At 52.0% G+C, this 23812-nt stretch overlaps 1 protein-coding gene across 3 annotated transcripts in view; it reads left to right on the top strand.

The window, feature by feature from the left end:
• DIS3L2 (DIS3 like 3'-5' exoribonuclease 2) overlaps positions 1–23812 on the top strand; it is a 195092-nt gene that overhangs the window by 168784 nt on the left and 2496 nt on the right. For all 3 annotated transcript variants that reach the window (XM_080409894.1, XM_080409895.1, XM_080409896.1), the window contains 6 exons: positions 15284–15467; positions 16642–16728; positions 21277–21424; positions 21685–21815; positions 22052–22156; positions 22881–22982. In XM_080409894.1, the coding sequence (XP_080266020.1) occupies positions 15284–15467; positions 16642–16728; positions 21277–21424; positions 21685–21815; positions 22052–22156; positions 22881–22982 (757 nt within the window). The remainder of the gene's footprint in view (positions 1–15283; positions 15468–16641; positions 16729–21276; positions 21425–21684; positions 21816–22051; positions 22157–22880; positions 22983–23812) is intronic.

Below are 23812 nucleotides of genomic sequence, written 5' to 3'. Positions count from 1 at the left end.
TGACCCAGCCGGTGAGGGAGCCGGCTGGGGAAGGTGCCCACTGGCTCTGTTGTTTGTGAACAGAGAAGGACTTGGGGGTGATGTGGTGGTTGGAGGCCGTCTTGGGCATAGTGGTCACAAAATCGTACAGTTCCCAGTTCCTGGAGAAGGAAGGAGTGGGATCAGCACAACTGCTACCTTGGACGTCTGGAATGCAGACCTTGGCCAGTTTAGGAGGCTGTGTGACAGAGCCCCTTGGGAGACAGTCCTGGAGGGCAGAGGAGTCCTGGAAGGCTGGACGTTCTTCAGGAAGGAAATCTGAAAGGCACAGGAGCAGGCCGTGCCCGTGTGCCGAAAGACGAGCCAGCAGGGGAGAAGATGGTCCTGGCTGAACAGAGCTTTGGCTGGAACTCAGGGAAAATAGGAGAGTTTATGACCTCTGGAAGAAGGGCGGGCAACTCAGGAGGACTAGAAGGTGTCGTGAGGTTGTGCAGGGAGAAAATTAGAAGAGGCCAAAGCCCAACTAGAACTTAATCTGGCTACTGCCATAAAACCAATAAAAAATGTTTCTATAAATACATTAGCAACAAAAGGAGAGCTAAGGAGAATCTCCAGCCTTTATTGGATGCAAGGGGAAACACAATGACAAAAGATGAGGAAAAGGCTGAGGTACTTAATGCCACCTTTGCCTCAGTCTTTAACAGTAAGACCAGTTGTTCCCCAGGTACCCAGGCCCCTGAGCTGGGAGACGAGTACAGGGAGCAGAATGAAGCCCCCATAATGCAAGGGGAAGTGGCCACTGACCTGCTACACCACTTAGATGCACGCCAGTCTATGGGGCTGGGTGGGATCCACCTAAGGGTGCTGCTGGAAGTGCCCACTGAGCCAGTCTCCATCATTTATCAGCAGTGCTGGCTCACTGGGGAGGTCCCAGTTGACTGGAAATTGGCAAATGTGGTGTCCGTCTGCAAGAAGGGCTGGAAGGAGGATCTGGAGAGCTACGGGCCTGTCAGTCTGACCTCGGTGCTGGGGAAGGTTATGGAGCAGATCATCGTGAGTGCCGTCATGTGGCACGTACAGGACAACCAGGTGGTCAGAGCCAGTCACCATAGGTTTATGAAGGGCAGGTCCTGCTTGACTAACCTGATCTCCTTCTGTGGCAAGGTGACCTGCTTAGTGGATGAGGGGAGGGCTGTGGATGTTGTCTTCCTGGACTTCAGTAGAGCCTTTGACACCATTTCCCACAGCATTCTCCTGGAGGAACTGGCTGCTCGTGGCTCGGACGGGTGTACTTTCTGCTGGGTAAAAAACTGGCTGGATGGCCGAGCCCAGAGAGTGATGGTGAATGGTGTTACATCCAGTTGGTGGCTGGTCACAGGTGGTGGTCTCCAGGGCTCAGTACTGGGGCCAGTTCTGTTTAATATCTTTATCGGCGATCTGGGCGAGGGGATCGAGTGCACCCTCAGTAAGGTTGCAGACGACACCAGGTTGGGTGGGAGCGTTGATCTGCTGGAGGGCAGGAAGGCTCTGCAGAGGGGTCTGGACAGGCTGGATCGATGGGCCAAGGCCACCTGTGTGAGGTGTCAGGTCCTGCGCTTGGGTCACACCAACCCCACGCAGCGCTGCGGGCTGGGGGCAGAGCGGCTGGGAAGCTGCCTGGTGGGAAAGGACCTGGGGGTGCTGGTCAACAGCCGGCTGAACGTGAGCCAGCAGTGTGCCCGGGTGGCCAAGGAGGCCAACAGCGTCCCGGCTTGCATCAGAAACAGTGTGGCCAGCAGGACCAGGGCAGTGACCGTCCCCCTGTACCGGGCACTGGTGGGGCTGCACCTTGAACCCTGTGTTCAGTTTTGGGCCCCTCACGACAAGGACACTGAGGTGCTGGAGCGTGTCCAAAGGGCAACGGAGCTGGTGGAGGTCTAGAGCACAAGTGTTACAAGGAGCAGTTGAGGAACTGGGGTGGTTTAGCCTGGGGAAAAGGAGGCTCAGGGGAGACCTTATCGCTCTCTACAACTACTTGAAAGGAGGTTGTAGTGAGGTGGTTGTTGATCTCTTCTCCCAAGTAACAAGCGATAGGACAAGTGGAAGCGGTCTTAAGTTGTGCTGGGGAGGTTTAGATTGGATATTTGGAAAAATTTCTTCACCAAAAGAGTTGTCAAGCATTGGCCCAGGCTGCCCAGGGAGGTGGTGGAATCACCATCCCTGAAGGTATTTAAAAGACTAGTAGATGTGGCACTGAGGGATATAGTTTAGTGATGGACTTGGCAGTGCTAGGTTAGCAGTTGCATCTTAAAGGTCTTTCTCAACCTAAACAATACTGTGATTCTACAATTTTCAGAGCTTTGGAAGGACAAGGGAGCAGGTCTCTGCTCAGTCTGAGCTTCGAGGTTGCAGTGCACCCCAGCCACATGGGCTGTTTCAGGCTGTCACTCTCAGATTTGCAAGTGGCTAACCCAGCATGTAGATCTAGTGGCCAGACAGATGTCTAGGACCCAAGTTGTTCACATTTGACTGCTGAGTATGGTGGTGTGGCATACTGGGTTGCCTGGAAGGAATATGGCTGGTTAGGGTGCAGCCGCCATAAGAGATCCAGCCGCCAGGGCTGGAGCCCCTGTCATGCTTCCAAGAGGAGAGTCCTTGCAGATGGTGACTTGCCCTGGTGATTCCCCATGTGGACAGATTCAGGCACTGGGAAAGTGGGTGGGCATTGCTGTCCAATCCAGGATGGTGATTTAGAAATAAAAGGCAGATTTAATGTTGTACTTCTTTCTAAATGTACAGAGCTACCCTGTTCATTCAAGGGTTAAGCAGTCTGAGAGGTGCAGCACCTAGAGCCAGGTATGTGTCAGGCCTGGACTGGAGGCTCACCAGAACATGAGGATATATGATGTTATTTCTGTTTTGTCATTCAGAGATTACTGCTCAGTGTCTGTAGGACAAGCAAGCTCCAGGGCATCTTAGGATATGCCCTGTGCTCCAAGCCTGTTTTGGCTTTGCAACGCTCATATGCAAAGGCAAGAACTGACGCCTGAAATGCTCCTTTTCCAAGGATTAAAAGGCACTGCCAAGGCTCTGCAAGATGACAGTGTTGCAAATCTTATCATGATCCAGTGCTGAGATCCATTGGTTTCAGCAGCACAAATGTGTTGACAGATCTGTGTGTCTGCTTTTTGGTGATGGTAGATTTTTTTCAGGAGATTGGTCTGTGCTGCTGAACTCTGGTTGTAGCTCCCAGTTCAGAGCCTGGAAGGTAAGATTGCAAGAGCTCTTCATCACACCTGGGTCTTAATTTTAACCAAACTTTCCTTGTTCTAGTAAAACCCTGGCCCAAAGGAGCAGTTTCAGGGTATCACAGTGGATTTAACCTTGATTCCTCTGCTCTTATATGCAGCTGAGGGACCCATAAAAGTCAGTGGAGGAACTAGCAGGAGTAACCAGGTTAGCCCGTTGGCTCTGACTGCTGCCTTCACCCAGCAGCCTGTGAGGTTTTGCAGACCTCAGTGTGAACAGAATTTTTTCTCTTTTATACGATCTCAGCAGGGGGACTGTGATGTGAAACAAAGTCCTTTCTTACTAATCCAGCTCTGGAGAGTCGTCATATCCATCTCTAGACTTCAGGATATGATTCTTCCTTGCTTACAGCAATAGGTCCCGTGCCACCCATCTTTACCTGTTATGGTCTCATTGAAACTACCTCATCTATCCTTATCTGCCATCTGTCTGTAAGTAGCTCTAGTTGGAGATAAACAGCCCTCTTGTCACCACAACTGTGCACCCTCCTCTCCGACAGCAAGCGTGCCGTTCAACACCCTCTCCCATGCCGTTTGGCTTTCTCTGTTGTGTGCCGAACTCCAGTAGGATGTTTAGCCATTTCTTCTTCAATCCCATTGCGTAAATGAGGCTAATTTCAGCCTGCCGTGATGTGTGGGCTCACTGGAACGTGACTATAAATCCAGACCTGAACATTTTCTTGTAATGGACAGGGTGGTAAAATTGCATTGCTGCCTTTAACCTCAGGCTGTCCTTAGACCAAGCCAGACTCTTCACAACCCCTATGCCAGTAAATCAAACAGCTTTTGAATTGATGCACATAAAAGTCGAGAGAGAGAGAAGTTACAGATGGAAAAGACCTATTGTACCTTAAGTCTGTCCCGCTGCAGAGGGGGTAAGGCGCTTTCAGGAATTTACGGCGTAGCTCCAAACCTGCCTGCTGAGGCCAGGCAGGGTGAGAGTCATGCCTGGGGGAGATGTGAGGTGGGGGGAAGCTGCTTATATTTCCTGCTTTTTCATTCTGCTCATCTCGGCATTTCATTCCCTTGGCTTTATTTTTGGGAAAGAAAACTTGTTGATTGTATATTCAACAAATTCAATACATTCATTCTCCTGTTCAGTGTTTTTCACTCAGGGTTATGCCTGACTTTTCTTGAGAAGCATGTTTTTCTCACCTAATATTTAGTTTTAAGATTGTAGGAGCTGGATATAAAACCTTCTGGGATGTTTTAATCAGCCAAGAGCCTGCTTGAAAACAGAAGTTATCCAGAGTATTTCAGTAGTCCCTATTCAGAAAACATCACCCTCAAATCCTGTGTTGCTGGTTTCCCTTTCATCTCTTTGCCAACTTTTATTGGTTTTTTTAACCCCAATCTTCTGTCAGTGTCCCCCATACCTTGCTCCCTTCCCCCTAGGGTTTCCATGTCTTTGAAAGTCCTGGTAACCAGAAGGTTCATGTGTTGTACTTTGCAATTGTTCCAGACCAAGAATAATACAGCTGGAGCCAGCTGGATCCCTCACTCCGTATTGATACAACTATTCCCCTTAACCTGCCCACACTCAGTGCTACAACTGCAAATCTGAGGTTGAGCTGGAGCAGTGATGGACAGTGCTGCTCCACAGCCCTGCCTGGAAAGTGGCACCCCAGCAGAGCATCCTGCAGCCAGGGAGCAGCTGCGTTAGGGTGTCATCTGCTGGGGACCTTGCTAAATTGAATTGTTTGCCTGACATGGATCTTCTCAGAACCAGTGGTTCCAGTGGTCACTCTGATTCCCCTGATCTGCAGCTGGTTTATCCTGAGCAATCCTCTGGCAAGACCCTTGCTGAAGGCTGGCCAGTCCGGATGGTTGCTTCTGCTGGAGGTCTCTTCCCGTGAGCCCAAACACTGGTTATGAACTGGAACAGGAACCCAGAGGGGATGTGGGATAGTTGACCCTGGGGACTGCTAGAACTCGACTGGGAAAGGCTAACCCTTGAAGCTGAGTTCTAGCAATCAATAACTTCAACTTTGAAGTTGTCTACATTGAGCAGGAGGTTGGATCAGAGACCTACAGCAGAAGAGGGCATTACTTAGCAAGTTACTGCCTGGCTTTCACTTGATGAACAGCAGGGGCTACATGTTGAGTTGTGCTACCACTGCCTTTGGCTGCCAGATTATTTTGATTACTTTCCATGGTTTTGGTCTTTTAAAGTTTTTGGCTAGCTTTTGTTCTTCATCTCCTCATGAGCTTCTGCAGGCTCCTGCCTGTTTGTCCTTGGGTCATATCCTGGTTGGTAGATGGATGCTCTCCCCAGTCACTGGCCATCTCAGGGTGTGCTTCTAGTCTGGGTTGTTCATCCCTTCTTTATTTTCCTCTTGTCTATCAGTTTGTCTCCTGCTTTGGAAGTAATCAACTCTTCAGTGCCAGGTAAGCTGGGAAAAAGCAAAGCCAAAGACTGAAGGGAGAAACACGCACAGCGTGTGAATGTATCTTCAGCTGGAACATCTGGGAGAGCATTAACTGGTGGGGAATGTGGTACAGGAAGGCTGGTTCTAGCAGTCTGACTCCCTGTGGCACTATCAGTGCTCTGGGTGATTAACTGTTTGTTTCTCCCTTACTGAAAACTTGTCTCAGATTAAACCACCGTAACAGAAATCTCAGGTTCTGGAGCAGTTCCAGGTGTAGGTTAATATTTACAAGCTATCAGATTCAGGTTTTGTCTCCATCCCTTGCTATCACAGAGGTAAAATCCTTTTAAAAATCCCTTTTGATCTTTCTGGTTCATGTCATGGCTTTAGCAAGACACTTTCCATGTGAAACTGGCAAATGTCTTAATGGAATTGTAATTTTTTTCCCTCATCCTTTCAGGGACTAGTAACAGATGAAGAGCCCTTTGTATATGAGGGGCCACGGCTTTATAATGGAGCACAAGTGATGGACAGTAACTCTGTAGGATGCTCATGCTAGGAAATGTCAGAACGTTATTTCTGCCTCAATGGCTTAAGATCATCTGTTTACCTAATGGACTTACATTTGCATTTTGCAGGTGTTGTTTTAATATTAATGTGTTGTCTCAATTGTTAATATTCCTTCACTTCAATGTTACGTTAATGAAGGCTGCAGGGAATGGAGAAAAGACCTGGCTAATTAATTAAATGGGCAAAAAGCATCTTTAACTTTCCATCGTGCTGCCCTTTGCTTCCACCTAATGGGTCTTGGCATTTCTGGTCAGCAGCCATGTAACACATGCTGCTGTATGGAGCACTCAGTGACAGACTTGCTAATTTTTCTGACCCATAAATCACTTGCATAAACTTTTAATGGTGAGGAAAAGTGCCTTTCATTCCTGCTTCCTCCTTTCAGTGGGAAATGCAGCCTGATAACAGGCGGTGCTGGCCCGATGTGTGGGGCCAGAGACTTCCCTGTCAGAAGAGGGGCTGTCTGCGTTCCTTCAGGAATTCTTTCCATTCCCCTCTTAGACGGACTCTGGATGACATTAATAATATGTGTCTTGTCATAAGCTCTGCTTTTGGAGCCAGTGGCGTATCTGGCTGCACGTCTCAGGAATGTGGACTGCGAGTCTGGCTTTGGGCGCTGGTTGTGAGGTATCTCCCCTCTCCTCTGCACTGTCCCAGACCCAGCTTGGCTCTGGGCTTTTTTGCCCACCAAGAATTCCCATGGCCTGGAGAAAACTGTCTTGGGTCTCTGCTCTGGCCCGGGGCAGCCAGGCAGCACCCCTGCTTAGCAGCATCCTGATGCATTCCCAAAAAGAAAGCTTGCGAGCCCTGTTGTGAGACCTTTTAGCTGAACATGGCATTGACTTGTGTGCATTACTGGTCACTGCCTAGCCCTCCCCTGCAGCTCTGCAGAGGGGCAGCAGGGCCCTAGCCATTGTAGCTCCTTCAGAGACATGAGATCTCAGTGAGTTGGTAGCTTCCTGGAAAGACAAACTGGATCTGACAATGGGAACCTCAGATTCCCAGCTGCGCAGCTCCGGGAGCTAAATGCAGGGATTGCAAACCCTTTGCAGTGCTGCCATCATCTTCCCCACAGAGAAACGCTCAGGCAGGAGGAAGCGGTTGTGTTTTAAAGGAGGGTTTTCAAACAGCACCATCACTTTGGTGCTGCCATCCAGCACAAGTGGGAAGGTCTGTACAGCAATGTCAGGCAGCCCCAGCCACTGGAGGCATTTCTAGAAGGGGGTATATGTGGGGCTGTGTGCCCGTGCTGGGTGAGTGGCACTCTGCGGGCTTCTTTGGGGCCCACAGAAAAAATGGTTTCTTGACCCAGGAAGGCCATTTCTGGAAGCAGATCTTCCTCTGTCTGCGATGCCGGGGAAGTCCTCTGCCTGGGGCTCAAAAATATGATAGTTCTGAGAAAACTGTGGAGAACGCTGGAGCTGGGACTGAGGGAGCCTGCTGAAATTGTGCCTCTGTATCCTCTGTGGCCCAGCACGTGGGCGCAGGTCTAAACTTTCATCCCTGGCCCACGGCAGCTGAAGATGCTGTTTTGGCACAGAGGGACACTTCAGCATCATGCCAGGAGTCTGAAGGTTGTTGCCAATTTGCATGAGAAGGAGCAGACTGCAGTCATATTAACATTTAATGAAGAGGTGCAGCCCGCAGCGACTGCGTCCTCTGCAACGCTTGCTCTTCAGTTCGATGACTTTTCCTTTGGCACTTGGATCAAGACAGGATGGAGGGTGGTGGGATGGGCAGACATTGACTTCCATGCGAACTGCAGGTGAGGTTGAGGAGCTCCAGGCCAGGCAGGGAGCGTTCACCTTGCACATAGCTGAGCGCCAAGAGGTGCTGGGTGCTCTGTGCCTGCTTGTGCCATCTTCAGCACTCCAATGTCTGGCCTGATGTCATGCTGCCAGATTAAGTCAGCTCTTTTCTGTAACAGGGCTGCAAAGTGGCATCGATGATTTCAAAGGAACTCAGGCAAATGGTTAAGGTTTTTCTAGCGGTCTAAACCCCCCTGTGCAAACTCAGTACATCAGGCTTTAAGCAAGTAATTCCTAATCATGCCGAATGCCTTTGTAGCCCAGCTTTAGTACTGAGAGCTTAAAACAGTTTTCCACCATACTGCTGTTAGTTTAGGTAAAGCAAAGAGACTGGTCTCATGACGTTTCTAGCCTCAAGGTGTGAGAGTGGGCAGTAAGTGACATTTGTATTCAGAAAACCCTCCCATGGATTTGTGTTGTCAGCATCCATTACTGGGAAGGCACCATAGCTAATAAAAAGGGCATTCTTTATACCCCAGAAAAGGAGTTCATTAGAGGGAGAAGACATTTGAGCTTAGTAAAAAATGAATCTAAAACTGCCTCAGAGCTGCTATTCTCATCAAGTTTCAATGTTAACAGTTTTAACCAAGAGCTAATTGAGCAATCTGAGAAAGTGGAGTAATTCCATTATTCAGCTATGCTTTGTTCAAGGCTACCACTAGCTGCAAAAGGAGCATAAATGACTTTCATCAAGCCAGGAACTGCCAGCATTCTTGCCTTTTACTATTTTTTCTCTCAAAAAAAAGTAGGGCTTTTGGTCTTTTGGCAGCTGTCATTGGCAAAGGGAGCTCCACACCAACACTACAAGGCTCATATATAGCGCTGCAATCCAATTTTTTGGATAATGGGGGATTTGGTTTTCATAACTTTTCAAGCAGCAGTGCTGTTCAGGAGTGGATGGCTGAAGATGCTACTGTTTGTTGGATAGGCAGTGTTACCAAGAAGACAGTACACCATTCTTGCAGGATTTTGCATGGAAAAGAGCCATCGCAAATGCTGGTCCAGCTACTCGCCAAAGAGTATGATTCTGTCATTGGCTGCACTCTCAGGAGATGCAGGATTAGCTAATGTTGCTTTTAGAAGAGCTTTTATAGAAAACTCTCCAGTTCCTTTGCTTCATGGAAGAGCTGTAATCAAAAATAAACGTACATGATTTAAAGAAAAGGAGAAAAAATCGTACCACAGCCAGTGTCTTTGGACTTAATGCTTTGAAGAGAGTTTGTTGGTTGAACTGTGGTGCTGTTTCTTTACTGTTTTCCTTCAGCTGATACTGCTGCTGCTGTTGGACACGGACAGGACTGTTTGCAGCCTTTTGTGGAAGGTGACTTTCTCTTGGTGAATGCAGCAGGATTTAGAGTCCCATTCCCAGGAGGTGGCTGTAGTTCTCTTGTTTGTTATGAGATTGCATTGCAGCAATAATCCCCTTCAAACCAGCAGACAACAAGGGCTCTCAGCAATATACTGCCTTAGCAATGGAACGCATATCCATCAGTGTCCGTAGAGCCCTCTCAGACACACACAAACGGATCAGGGCTTCCCTTTCTCAGCAGTAGCTTCTCATGGCATTGTTTGGTCCAAACACAAACCAAGTGTGATGCTTTCAAAGCTGTACTGTCCTAACCCTATTTGGACCCAACGTGGAGCTGGACACCTGAGGCAGACACAGCCACGGGTTGAGAAACCAGAGGCCTTGACTGCTGGTTGAAGCACAAACCCATGCTGAACTGGGATAGTAAACCCATCTGGAGATGGGAAGGTGTTTGAACAGCAGCAGCATTGTTCCCTGCGCAGGAGAAAGCAAGTGCTGTGAGTGGGAGACAAGACAGAGAGGAGCAGATGGCATTTTGTAATGCGATACGGGAAAGAAGTTTGGTAACATTTGCAGAAATTACTTGGTCACATTTGCCTCAAGTCTGAGATGCTGGAAAGATGCTGGGATTTACCTGAAGGCAGCTTACCCAGCCAGAGGGACCACCATTGGAAGGCAGGGCTCAGACTCCAGCTCAGGATGGTTCAGCTCTGTCCGTTTTCAAGCAGGTTTCCACAATGACCTACATGTGAAGAAAGGACCAACTTCTCCAGCCTGTCAAAAAAACCCCAACCCTGTCATTGGAGAGCTATGCAGCGTTTTGGGTTTATCTGAGTCAATGCTTCAGCTATGAGAACACCTCCAGCGCCTGGATATACCCAGTGGTTATATCTTGCAGGAGGGGGTGGAGGTGAAGAAGGCAGTCTGGCAGGAGAGCTGTGCTCGTCTGTTCAGCCCTACCTCACTGCCGTTTGCTCTGAAGCCTATCGGTCTGTTACACTGATGGAACAGCAGATGTTTTACTGTCACTTCACTTTAACCAAGCTGCCTGCCTCCTTCCTGCATTACTGGACTGCAAACAAAGTACTCCTTGTCTCTCCCTTGCAGTGAACCTTGCTTAGCTAATGTCATTTGTCAAGTTAATCAGGGAGAGTGGGCACTTCGATGGCTTCTGTATAGCTTGGCTGCGTTGCCATGGAGACAAGCAGCCAAACAGGCATTTTACTTGCCCTGCTTTGCTCTGCAGAGATTTGACATGAGAAACCCATATTTTATTTGCCATCAACCAACCAAGTTGCTGAGGATGTGAGTAGTTTTTCAAGGTTCCTATGAAGATTGGGAAGGGTCTAGCTAACCTTTCAGGGAGCAAATTGTAACACTGATATTAAAACAATTGCAGGGTCTGAATGTCCAGTTCCTCTTCCCACATCCTATGGATGTTTGGCTCTGGTAGGAGCTGTGTGAGAGGAGTTACAGCGCAGTAGCTTGGGTTCAGGGCTGGCATCAAGATGTCATCAGCCCTCTTCACCTGGATGGTTTCATAGGTGGCTGTTTGCCTGCAGGAGCCATGACCATCATTTAAGATTGTTTGAAAAGCACTATGTCCTATGTTTAAAAACATCTCAGGAGCTTGAAATCTCCCCAGCAGTTGGTGGGATTTAGAAGCCGGTATGCCTTGATCACGTTTGAAACTCAGAGGCAAGTGCTTTTGAAAACCGTACACTCCAGCTGACCTCTTGCATAAGGCAGGCTATAGAGTTTCACCCACAAACTCCCGCACCAAGCCCATAACTCATAAGCAAAATCTGGGTATTGAAAGAGCCGACAAAAGATGCTTACGCACATCACAGAGCTTGCAAGCAGTCCTGCCCCTCCCTCTCCTCCCTCTCGCATGTGCACATGTTAAATGATGCATTGAACAGGTTTGGAAATGCTCCCTCCTGCAGCCCTGGTGAGCAGGACAGCCGGGACCTGCAGGCACCTACGGGAGGGACAGCCACCTGCTAACCCCCAGCCCTCTCCGTGGGACAGCAGAGGAAACTTCACATCAGCACAGAAAGGGCAAAAGTTCAGATCGGATTGTTTATGGGATTTTATGGAGCCAGGAGCCAAGGATAGCTCAGCTAATCCAGAGGAAACTATAGCGATGGCGTTAGAATGCATTTCACATGGGATTCATTCAGTGCGCGTTCAGATGGACCAGTCTTTCTGTCTCCAATTTTTTAGCCATGAAATATTTTTCTTTTCACTCCCGTCTGCCAGCCGCACTGAGCCAAACTCCAAGCTAGTCTGTTTTAAGGAAAAAAAAAACACCCAACAAAAAACAACCCTCTTGTCGATTGACCTGCCGACAAGTTAGTAGGGCTTCAGCGCAGCTCCCAGTGACACCAGCGCTAGGCACTGGTCTGGTCCCCAGCCACTGCCAGCCGGCCTCTGTTCCTGCCTGCTGCAGCATCCATTGCTTTTTTCCAAGCCACAACATAGCACTTGCCGAGTCAAAGCCCTGGTGAGGACGCTAGCTAGAAGTGCCACTAAAAGGCCACATAGCAGAGGCAGGAAGGCAGTAGCTTTGCTGTGCCCTCCCGCTCCTCAGCAGCTGAAGCCTTGCCAGCTTCGTGGGCTGTCCCAGTCCTGGCTCATCCTCCTGACTCTCCAACATCCCATGCAGTCTCAGCATGAGCCCCTTTTTGGAATAAGGATTTCCTTTTAGGTGCAGCAAGACCACCACGTTAAGCTGTTTGTTGCAGATCTTGGCTCCCTCCTCATGCCCTGAGCCACAGACCCCATTGCTCTGCTGAAAGAGGTGACCTGGCTTAACTCCGGGCACAGGTGCCAGCTCCTTCACTGCCCCAACCTGTTCCTTCTGACCCTAGCAGGCTCTCACATGCTCCAGATTAGCCCAGCTGTGACCTGTCCCTTCTGGAAACTGCTTTCCTCTCCCTGGGGACTAAATTCTGATGTTTAAAACAGATTTGTCTAGGAGTTAGCATGGAGCAGCCCCATGCTGTTCACCCCTTTCATGCTTGCAGGGCTGCTGCAGTGGAGTGTGAATGAGGAGCAGCTCTCTGACCCCCAGGTGATCCAGAGCTGGGAAGGACCCTCCGTCCCTGCAGGGTGTCTTGGCATCAACCCACAGGGCATTGCAGTCTTCCCAGGGCCCTGTGGTTCGTTAACCTGAGCTGACAGAAACCCACCCATCAGGTCCTGGGGCTTCTCTTCCCCCTGGATACAGGGCAGCATCCAACCTCATCCATATTATCTGCTCCTTGAAAGCCCAAACCACAGCCATGTCTCCCAAAGCCTGTCCCTGCCTTTGGGTGAACGAGCAAGATGAGTAGCTTTTCAGTTCTGAATACGGTCACATCCTGCACACCCTGTCATGGGTGCAAAGCTCCTGGGTGCTTCCTGATAAGATTTTCCTTCCCATGTGGTCAATCCATACCAAACCACGTGTCGGGTAGCTCTTCTGGATGGGGGCTGTCTGATGCTATCTGGGGGCTGGTGCTCCACATGTGGTCATGTTGAAGGGAGAGAGGACGGGATTTTGCAGAGCAAAGCGCGAAGTATGTGCTGTTAGTTTTCCTTCAGGTGTAAAAGGAGCCCTGGCAGAAGCTGCTTAAGTATTAGCTTCAATTCGGCGCTACCTACAACATCAGAGCAAGGTTATCTCTAGAAAAATGTAAAAGCCCAAGCCCCCAAATGGTAAAACAAAATGCAGAACTTAATAATCAGGTGGAACTTGCATCCAGCCCAAAGTGTCACTGGAGGCAAGAGGTAAAGGCTTCTCACTCTAGTGCTCAATGGGAGCAGGAGTGGCAGGGACTGCCTGAGCACTTGCTTACAGTGTTCCTCTCTAGGACACGAGATAAGCACGTTGCACCTGTGACAGAGGAAATGCTGCTCATGGATGTGTATTGCTTTGTCTTTGCACCTCACTGGGCAGAGGCCCCATTCTGAGGGAGGCACAGGGACTCCAGGGCCAACCTTTGCCCACACGTGCAGCTGTGTAGCTGGGGCTAGCGCTGGAAATGTCTCCCTTTTTCTTTGCGACAAAGCCCGGGGGAAGGACAGGCGCTGCCTTTCGCAGCCCACGGTTTGCTGTGCCTTACTACAAGCTGGCTCGGGCAGAAAGGGCTTCCCAGTACCAGCGTGGGCTGGCACAGCCTTGTGTGTGCCCCCAGGCCGCCATTCCCCACGCAGGTGGCAGCTGGGTGAGAGCTGGTGGGTCCACCCACACTCAGAAGATGGGGATGGCTGTGCTATAACCCCCCGGGTGCCGCTTGCTGCCCCGCCTCCCACCCCTGGTGCTGTACAGCTGGGGTGCCCAGCACCCTTGGGCCGTGCTGCCCTGCGGACCCCAGTGCCGGTGGCCGTAGAGGGACCGATGTTGCCATCTGCTGGCTCAGCTGCACAGGAGCAGCGGCAGCTTGGCTCAGCCCTCTTGGAAGTCACCCCTCACCAGTGCGCACTGACCCTGCTCCCGTGCCCACCGCCTGACCCGGCCCTTGGCCTGCTGGTAGCATCTCCCCGTTGGCCGCTGTGCTAGGGGCCAGGATGGACAGCCCGTTCCCTCTTAGGCTGTGCTGCTGCCCACCCCTTCCCGCGCTGCCCATGTGCGGGGGTGCCCCTCCTGCCCTCCCTGCGGGGTCTGAAGTGTTGGCCTCTGGCACAACACGCTGTGGGAGAACCCACAAGGCTGTTATTAAGGGAGCTCCTTCCCATTAAAGGTGAACATTTCCACTGCTGATTATCGCCATCAGGTGCTTATTCCTCCCTGGGCTTGTCTTTATTTCCCTTCTCTTTTAAGTTCTTAGCAAGTACTCGAAGGCTGGGAATGTCTCACTGCTGTAGCAAGTGCTCCAGGAGCTCAGCACCCTGATCATCTCACCCAGGCAGTCACGCCAGCAACGGCCAGGGCCAGGAGCTGCAGGACCACTGGCTCTAGCCCTGGGTCCCCCAGCCAGCCCTGCAAAATCACTGCTTTGCCAGCAGGAGTGATGGGGATGAGCCGGCATAATCAGTGACAGCTCACTTGGGCATTGCTTGGAGGATGAGGTTACTTCTGTAAATCTATTATCTTTTTCAGCAATTAGCACCAGTTAGGAGCCCTGGGAATATGTGCAGCAAATAGCAGGAAGCCCAGTTAAGCACATCACCGTGCTTATCTAAGCCCAGTTAAACAAGTCTCCTGTGGCACAGCCCTACAGCTGCTAGCACAACCCATAAATGCTCCAAAGATGATCTCTAGCACTGGGATTGCTTTTCTTTGCAGTGTGTAGCCCCAGAAATTTCCATTCAATGGGTGTACATTCACAGGTGGAAGCTGGGGGGCTCACCCCAGCCTGGGATACCCCCAGCAGTCAGCAGGTTGCATGGAGGAGCCCCCCGGATCCTTGCATCCCCCGGATGCCTGAGGCAGCCCCCCAGCAAGCTGCACTGGTGGCTTGCCCTGCCCCAGGGGCTGCACTGCATGTTGCTCTGGGTGGAAGCCCGGCATGAGGCAGGGCTCCGTGGCTGGGCTTGACCACACATGTTGAGCCTGGGATGGGAGAGCGAGCGAGACGCTGTTTTCTCTGGCCCGAGAAGACAGCGATCTGTGTTTGTCTTCTGTGCTATCTCTCACACAGTGTTTGTTTTGCTTGTCGAGCATTTCAGGAGATAAAATGACCTAAAGAGAGATTATTTTATCCTAATTTAAGCTGTCAATTTATCACTGACTTCTGCTTGTCTGTGCCAGCAAGACAGCTTGCTCTGAGTCCCTGGGGAAACCTGAGCTAGAAAGTGAAAATTTGGGGGGGGATTTGCTGCAGTCTCACATCTAATCTGTGCTTATAACAGCAACTACAAGCTGCTCCCCTGCCCCCTGTGTCCTATTAGTTCCCATCACTATGGACTGGCTTGGCTTCCCAGGGAACTTCCCTCTCTTAACTGGGGGCTGGGGTTGTTTTTCTCGTTCCACAGGCTGGTGGAAGAGTTCATGCTGCTCGCGAACATGGCCGTGGCCCATCAGATCTACCGCTCCTTCCCTGAGAAGGCCCTTCTCCGCCGCCACCCCCCACCCCAAACCAAGCTGCTGAAAGACCTCATGGATTTTTGCAACCAAGTCGGCCTCAACATCGACTTCAGCAGTGCAGGGTCCCTGCAAGTGAGTGCACTGGCCTGGCAGGGAGCAGGGCCGTGAGGGCAAGGGGTGGGCACCTACGTGATGGCACGTTTGCAGCAGTGTGTGGTTTATTCCCTGTCCCCCTCTGCCCAAGGAGAGATGACAGCTGTCCCATGCCAAAACAAAACACGTCCCTCACTCGCTCCTGACCCTGCCAGCACTGGGCAAGGGTGGCCCAACCTGTCCCAGTCAACCACGTTGTGCACAGGGCTTAGAGCAGGACAGGGAGGACCTTGCAAGTGACTCCAGCACTGCCCTCTCTGCAATGGGAAGAATATTTCAGTGCAGGAGCACTTGCTGGGACACCCAGATTTCCTTTCCCTGCCTGCTCTGTAACCACAGAAGAAGTAGCTCTGCAAGGGGGTGTTTCTGTCTGGTCTGCTGAAGGTCTCGGGGAGGGCAGAGTAAGGAGTGGGGTGACTGGGAAGGACTGGAGAGCGGTGCTGGGAAAGGTCAGATGCAGCCAGTACGGGAGGTATCTGGCCGATCCTCTGCTGAGCGTGTCCTGAGGCTGAACTCCAGCTGAACAGCACAGCACAGGTTCCAGGATTTTCTTTACTCACTGCAACTGGACTGTGGATAATCCTCTGTTAATCCCATCCCCGCTGGCCTCCCGCACACCCCTCCATCAGCTGGGACTGCTTTCCCCGCTTGCTGGCTGTGCTGAGGCTATGTCAGCAGACATGGGGCTGCGCACTCAGCTCCTCTCCCGCACTCTGAACCCTCCAGCCCTCCCTTGCCACTAGCCCCAGGCACTGACCTCCTGTGTCCATGTCTCCAGAGTCCCATTAGTCCATGTGCTGAACCTCTCAGTAGCTGGATGGGAGCCAGGCTCAGGTCAGGTGAGGGGTTACAGGCACTCTCACATGCTGCACGTCTGGGGACAGAGCCAGCGGCCCCTGTGCCCCACGTGTTCCCTGCTGTTCACCCCAGGAGGTGGGTCAGTGATCAGAAGGTTTGTGTGTGCAGTCCTGTTGGGGCTGCTGAGACCAGAGCAAAGCCCCATTTCACATGCATTTTTTTGTTTATGACGGAATTTGCAGGGAAAGGAGGAATTTGACTTTGATGACTGCTGTTTGCCTCAGTAAGGTCTGCCTGGGTCCCCCTACCACCACAGCTTGCCGGTACTGAATGCTCTCTCTCTTTTCTTCTCCAGAAAAGCTTAAATGAAACATTTGGTGCTGACAAATATGCTGAAGCCAGGAAGGAAGTGCTGACCCACATGTTCTCCAGGCCCATGCAGGTGAGAACAGCACTGTGCTGTTGGACATGTCTGGCTGTAGCTGTCTACTGTGGCTCCATCTTCAGCCCGTGCTCCTCCTGTGTTACCGTAGCTGGTTCTTACACAGAGGGAGAGTGAATGGACACTGAACATGGTGCTGTGGAGCTGCCAGCAGCTTCCCCCAGTGCCTCCAGCCCCGTGCAGTTGGCAGTGGGGGTGTCCCCCAGGCATCAGAGCTTCACTGGATGGCAGGGCCAGGCTGAGTCTTTCCACGCCTCCCATAGTGCCCCTGTTATTACTGGTTGGGATGTTTCACCCTTGAGGTTGCATGCAGGGAGTTAGCAGACTCACAAGGACGCAGTCTGCTCTGTGAAGAGCTGGTGGTGGTTCATGTTTGTGCCATTTCTTCACATCATGGTATGCCAGCTGGTTCAAAGAAGGAATCAAGAGTGAGGATGATGTAGGGGAGCAAGGCCTGGCTGTAAGCACATTCTGGTACTCAGACGTATGCTTGAAGCAAGGAGGTTCTGGAAACCCTTTGGTCTCCCTCCAGACCGGTCTCTTCAATGGAGGCTTGTGATGCTCACACTGGTTATCATGTTTGGTGCGTCTGCAGCTCAGAGCGCTTAGTCAGGTGCTTATCACCATCAAAAAAAGTTTTTGTGAAGCATCTGCCTTTCTATGCTTGCAACTGGGCTTAGCACGGTCTCTTCTGAGGGAAGTCCTACCCCACAGGGAGAAGGGGCATGTTCCTGAAGTGGTCTCTCTGCTGTGGCCTGCTTATCGCTGCAGGAATGAATCATCTTCCCAACATCACTCATTTGACTGTCACTCTTCTAATTAGCTTATTTGCTCCATTTACTCATTAGCAGTTTCCTGAAGTCTTGCCGTACTTCAGTGACTTAATGCTTGCTTGCAAGTGGGTTTGGGGACTGAAGCTGTTTAGTAAATCACCCCTTGTGTATGTGTCCAGCACAGTAATGCTGCTTTTTAAAGTACAGGGAGCGTTCTCTGGAGCTGGCTGTGTTGTCCCAGATCCCATGTTCTGCTTTGGCTTGTCCTGATCCCTTCTGTTACATCTTCCTTTTGTGGTAGAAGGGGTTCTGGTGACATGAATTTCTTGGGGTCCTTCTCTGATTCTGCTGACGGTGGCTCAAGCCTGCGCTTTGCCAGCAGCAGCATGTGGAGCAAGCCCAGCTGCTGGCCAGGATGGATGAGCAAGGAGAAGATAATTTGATTCTGCAGTGGCACTAAGGAATAGATGAGCTTTTTGGGATCCACTGACTTGCTGAGATTTTGCCTCTGTGGTCTGCTGAGGCTGTGTTGAGATACTTCACAGTGGCTCTTGTTAAGATTTAGCCCTGTGAATATGTTAGATCCGTACGTGAAACAGGTATCAGAAGTTTTGGGAATGAAGTTTTCTGCAGAGTAGATGCCAGACAGAGTTTGGGGAAGAAGAAGGAGGAACTTTTGAAGGAAGTATTGCACAAGACATGATGTTGGCAGGAACTAGACTCATTTCATTGTCAGAAGACCAAGATGCCTGTGCGTTCAGGTGTGCTGTGCAGTCCGCTCATGCCTGGCAAACCTCCTGTCTAGCACACTCCCGTAATGGGCAAACCCAGTTTACAGCTAAGCCCATCAGCCCTGCAGGGCAGCCTGTGTCTGGCTGGTGAGCAGCGTTCCCATCTGCTGGCATTCCTGTCCTCTGGCACTCCCCGGCGGGATGGTACTGCTGTGCATGATGGGGTGCTCTAATTATTGGAAGTGGTGCGTGAGCCAGAAGCAGCAGAAACCTGTCTTGATCCTGGGATGAGCTTATGCAGTTGGCCGTTTGCTGAACTGTTGTTTAGTTTGTAAATTGAATTTCAGACGTGACCAAAGCCATCGATCAGGTGAGCAGACACTCCCCTCCCACCTTTAGGGCCACTTTTCAGTCTGACCCAGGATGTGCTCACAGCAGTGGATCTGTATGACCTTATGGAAGGACCAGGGCGCTACAGGGGTGAGAGACATCAGTGTTGCTCTTTGCAGTCTCTGGTCCCTGACCACACTCACTGTGAGCTCCCCCAAACTGTGAGCACTTCAGATTCCCACTGTTGTTCCTACTGCTAAATGCAGAGGATGAGTGGTTTAAAGCCGGGTCAGTACCTCTCAGAAGGGGCAGGCAGCTACCGGGTGGATGGAGCTTTCTCTGGGAGGAGGAGTTTTTGCTGTCTGCCACCAGTATTAGAGCAGATGGAAGAACTGGCCTCTTCCTGCCCATGTCCCTGGGTGTCACAGTCCCTCATGAGGGAGAGGGCAGATCTGAGTGTTGGCAGCTGCAGAGCACAGCCACACAGGGGCTCACACTGGCGTTGAGGGCTGGACCATCGCTCTGACAGATGGTGGGGCGAGACCGTCTGGCCAGGGCACTGAATTGTCACCTGTATCCCTGCACACATCTCAGCTCCCAGTGGTAAAGCTGGTGTTTCAGGGACAAGGCTGCAGTTAAATCAGCCAAAACATCAGGTTTAACTCATGGTCACACCAAGCCTGCGTCTCCCATCTTCACTGCATGCTGGGGGTCAAGACATCAGCCTCTTGGAGGAGGAGGGAGATGGCAAGCAACTGGCATTGCATGTGTCTGGGGGAGAACCTCGACTGCCATGCCAGGAGACTTGTAACAGATGAAGGAGCAGCGACATACCATTTTTCAGGGGCTCAGTCAGTCAGGGATTCAATCTGTCCATGAGAGCAAAGCCGCCCCTGGCTGGCTGGGGCTGATTTATTTCTAGGCTCCTCACAGTTCTCTGGGGATTGTGGCAAACCCTGGGGATTTGAGACCACTTGTGAGTCAAACCTGTTAAGGAGAAAACATCTACTTTATGCCAGGCTGATGTCACTGGGTAGTGCTGTCACAGTGGCAAGGACGGGTGTCAGATATGTGTCAGACTGGGCTCCTGCAGTGTGTCACCTTACTACAGCCCAGAGGAGTATTCTTTGCTACGATACCCAAGCTGATGCCAGCATCAGTGAGGGCCATGAGCTGCCAAAAGGGTGTCGGAAGTGGTGCTGGACCCAGCAGCAGCTGGGTTTGGCCAGCGCATCCATCTGGAAGAAGAGCCCCAGACAACAGAAAGCAGCATGGGGCCTTCAGCATCTTTTCTAACTTGAAACAAGGCAGGGGTTGCCCTGCACTGCATAGGGAAGGGATGAGCCCTCTCAGCAGCTTTCCTGTAGCAGGGATTTTGACCTGTGCTCTGCTTTCTACCTACCTGACATTGCAGGGACCTTCCTGCCTTCCACCCAGGAGCCTGGCATAAGTGCCTATAGACTACCTGTAATTTCATGCTATCTGTCTGCACAAAGGCACTCATCTTCTCCCACGGCAGCCTCCAGTGCTCGGCGTGTCTCCCTGCCCAGCCACGCAGAGCCTTGTTCGGTGGGAGCCGAGCTAATTGAGTGGAGACTGTACTTTATGGAGTCCATCAGAAACAATTTAATTCTGGGTTGTGGAAATTGGCAGCCACCACAGCTCCTATCCCAGCTCTTGGGTCTCATAAGGCTGGGACTGATGCTGCTTTTTTTAACCTGCTCTATTTACTTGCCCGGATCAGTGCGTTGCTGCTCAGCGGGAGCTGGCTGTGCCGCTGGGCTGGAGAGTAGAGGATACAGCTGCCCAAACCGTGGATCCCAGGACGGCTCTGTAATCAGAGCTGGCTACTCCTGTTTTTTTTAAATCACTTGCTCTTATTTTTAAATGGGTTCATTCAATCGCCACTGTGCCGTGACCCCGCTGCAACCCCCCTGACCCACACAGCCTCCCCTCCCCGCCTGGGCTCAGCCCCCATTGTTTTCCCAGCCCTGAGGGCTGGTGTTTCACAGATGTAAAAATAAAAGCTATAACATGTGGGATAACAGGGGCAGCACAGCCAGGAGAGGTTCCTGCTGAAGAGGCTGCTGGGCAGCACGGTGTCACCACGGCCCCAGCGTTTGTTTAGATGGGCAATCCAAGCCCTCGGCTTCCCAGCTGTCATCGTGGGATGGAGCAGCAGGGATCACAGCAGGACTGTCTCCTCCTCTTTGGTGAACATAGGAACCAGTTATCCCAGCCCCCAGTGCTCTCCAAGCAGGTGCAATGGGTGTGCAGAGCCTGCAGCCAGACCCAGAACCAAAGAGCCTGGCACAGGAGCTGCTCTGTGAGACCCCTTGTTGGGAGAGCATCTGCAGTGGGCACGGGAGAGGCTGGGCTCTCGCCTGGAAGACAGGGGCATGGGGAATGAGCCCCAGGGCCTGAGCAGAAGCAGGAGACTGCTTAAACCCGTGTGTGACATGAAAGTTGATGCAATCCTTGGGGCCAGGCAAGGTCAGCTGGCAGCCAGCAGCTCCCTGCAGTGGCTTTGCCTGCTTCGCTCGGTGTTCAGTTCCTGCAGTGCCCACCTTGTCCCTCGCAGCCCAAACTAAGCAGCAGATGAAGGACCATCGGCTGCTGGAGCTCTGCCTCACAGACACAGACCCCTCCAGCCTCATGCAGGGTCCTGCCACCATCCTTGCTCACACCCTTCCCTCGCTTCTCGCCCCTTTCAGATGGCACTCTACTTCTGTACCGGCATCCTGGAGGACGAGACCTTATTTCGCCACTATGCCCTGAACGTGCCCTTCTACACACACTTCACCTCGCCCATCCGCCGCTACGCGGACATCATCGTACACCGTCTCCTCTCTGCCTCACTCGGTGGGTGCCATCCAGCCACTTGTGGAGCAGCTCTGGGTGCTGCACGGGGAAGGGATGGCCGTGCCGGGCACAGGCAGGACTCCTGGGTTCCTGCCTTGCCTGCCACAGGTGCTTGAAGTCTGTGTCCCACAGGGCAGCTCCCTGGCGGGGGGACGTGGGACACGGAAGCACGAGCTGGGCATCTGGGTCTAGGGTGCCATGGCATGGCTCTGGAGTAGGAGGGAACATGGGCACATCGTTGTCACTGGTCCCCTTCCCAGGTGCCAGCTCCCCCATCAGGATGGAGAAAGAGGCCGTCCAGAGGCAAGCAGATCACTGCAACGACCGGAAGATGGCTTCCAAGAGGGTGCAGGAGCTCAGCGCTGACCTCTTCTTCGCCATCTTTGTCAGGGTAAGAGCCAAGACTATCTTCCCCTGAGGCACCTCTGGATTTCCCCGTGAAAGCTCAGCCTAGATGCCACCAGGCAGAGGGCTCTGTGGCTGCCCAGCTGGCCTTGGGGAAGGCAAACAGTGAGGGGATGCACTGAGCAACCACCAGCGCCGGACCTCCAGGACCTGGAGGCACTGGCTCCCCTTGGGGACGACTGCGTGGGGGATGCCAGTGCAGTGACAGCCCTGTTTTGGCAGGAGTGTGGTCCTCTGGAGTCAGAGGCCATGGTGATGGGTGTTCTGAATGAGGCCTTTGATGTCCTTGTGCTGAAGTTTGGAGTCCAGAAGCGCATCTACTGCAATGTGAGTACCTCACCAGTGTGAGACAGTGCCAGTATTGCCTCACCAGAGAGGGCTGCAGCAGCCTGGCATCACTGGAGGCAGGGGCTGTCCTGGTGCCTTCTGTGCCGGCCCTGCAGCTGGCAGAGCTGCACCTGAGCCAGGCTGGACAGTGGGGAGGGGGCCTGAATGGGGTTTCCCCTCCATCCCTCAGCCCCAGGCAGGCACGAGGGGCTGGGGGGGTCCGGAGCAGCCCAGCTCTGAGGACCAGCCTCTCCCTGCTCTGTGCTGGGAGTGATCTAGTCTGGGGAAAAGGGAATAAAGAGATTCAGGGGAACAGAGATCAACACGGAGCTGAAGTGAGGAAAGGGAGTGAGGCTGGTTTTGATTTCGTTTAATCAGATGGTATATCTGGGGCTGTGACAGCACCACTGTAGGCCAGCACCTGCAGTTAGTGACAGCATCTTCTCTTAATAACCTGGTTATATGGCTGGCAATGACACCTTTAAACAGGACGTATAGCGTGATATATGGGCTGTTTGTGTATCACAGCAGTCCCTGATTTTTGTGCTGGGCTCAGGTTCACAGGCTGCTGCATCCCAGTTGTTAAAGAGCTGCAGAGACAAGGTGCTGGGCAAAAGCAGCGTTGTCCACAGGCAAAGTGGAGAGGGAGAGCTGGGGGGGGGGGGGGGGGGAGGGCGATGTTGTCATGGCCACAGGCTGTTCCCAACTCTCTGCCTGCCTGCAGGCGCTGCCCTTGCTGGGCTTCCGCTTCCAGAAGGTGGGGAAGAAGCCAGAGCTGACACTCATGTGGGAGCCAGAGAAGCTGGAGCAGGAATCTGTTCACCAGGTAAGATGCTGCAGCACGGGATTGTCTCACAACACTATTGGGTTGGCGTGGAAGCTGTGTGCAACGTGTGGATCCCATGATGTCTGCAGGGACGAGTCCAGGAGTCGGGACTGCCTTACAGGCTGTCAAGTCCTGCTGTCCCTCTGTGTCCCCTCCCCAGTGAGCCTGACCTCAGCCTCAACCTCCTCTGCCAGCCCGCCCCACTCCATCCCATCGCTGCCCCCGCATCTGACCCCTCCATAGCCCTCAGACTCTGCCCTGCCTGCTCTGCACCCTGCCTCCCAATTCAGTTTCCTCCAGGAATTAAATTAACGTGCTGTTTACTTCCTTTTTCCAGATCATCAATTAAGATGTTAAGTAAGATCAGGCCTAAGACAGTGCTTGCCTAGACTCTTCCCCCCCATCCTGGCATTCCTTGCCTCCTCACAGGCACAGCCCTTCCTTCGGATTTCCATCCCTGTGATAGGGTTGAAACCCAATTAGGATTTTTTTAAGTCAGACTTCCTGAGATGCAGTGTCAAATGGTTTAACAGCATCTAGAAATATCTCTCTTGTGTCCCTGTCATCTATTAACTTGGTAACTTAATCAAAGGGAGCAGTTGCGTTTGTCTGGCTTGATTAAGTGGTGCTTCTTTGCCAACTTTTGTCTGGCGTTGCTATAAAATCACAGCTGTGTTGACTGCTGTGATCCCTGCCTGCTGCCTGGGCAGGGATGGGAGGGCTGAGAGCTGAATCCCAACCTCTCCCTGCACTCTTTGGGGGGCTCTGCACTTGAACCCCATTTCCAGCCAAGCCCAGCACAACCTGTCCTTCTCCACTTAGGGCTAGAT

Source organism: Falco punctatus (genome assembly GCF_963210335.1).
Source record: "Falco punctatus genome assembly, chromosome: 13".
Taxonomy (NCBI): Eukaryota; Metazoa; Chordata; class Aves; order Falconiformes; family Falconidae; genus Falco; species Falco punctatus.
This window is presented reverse-complemented; position numbering and strand designations above follow the sequence as displayed.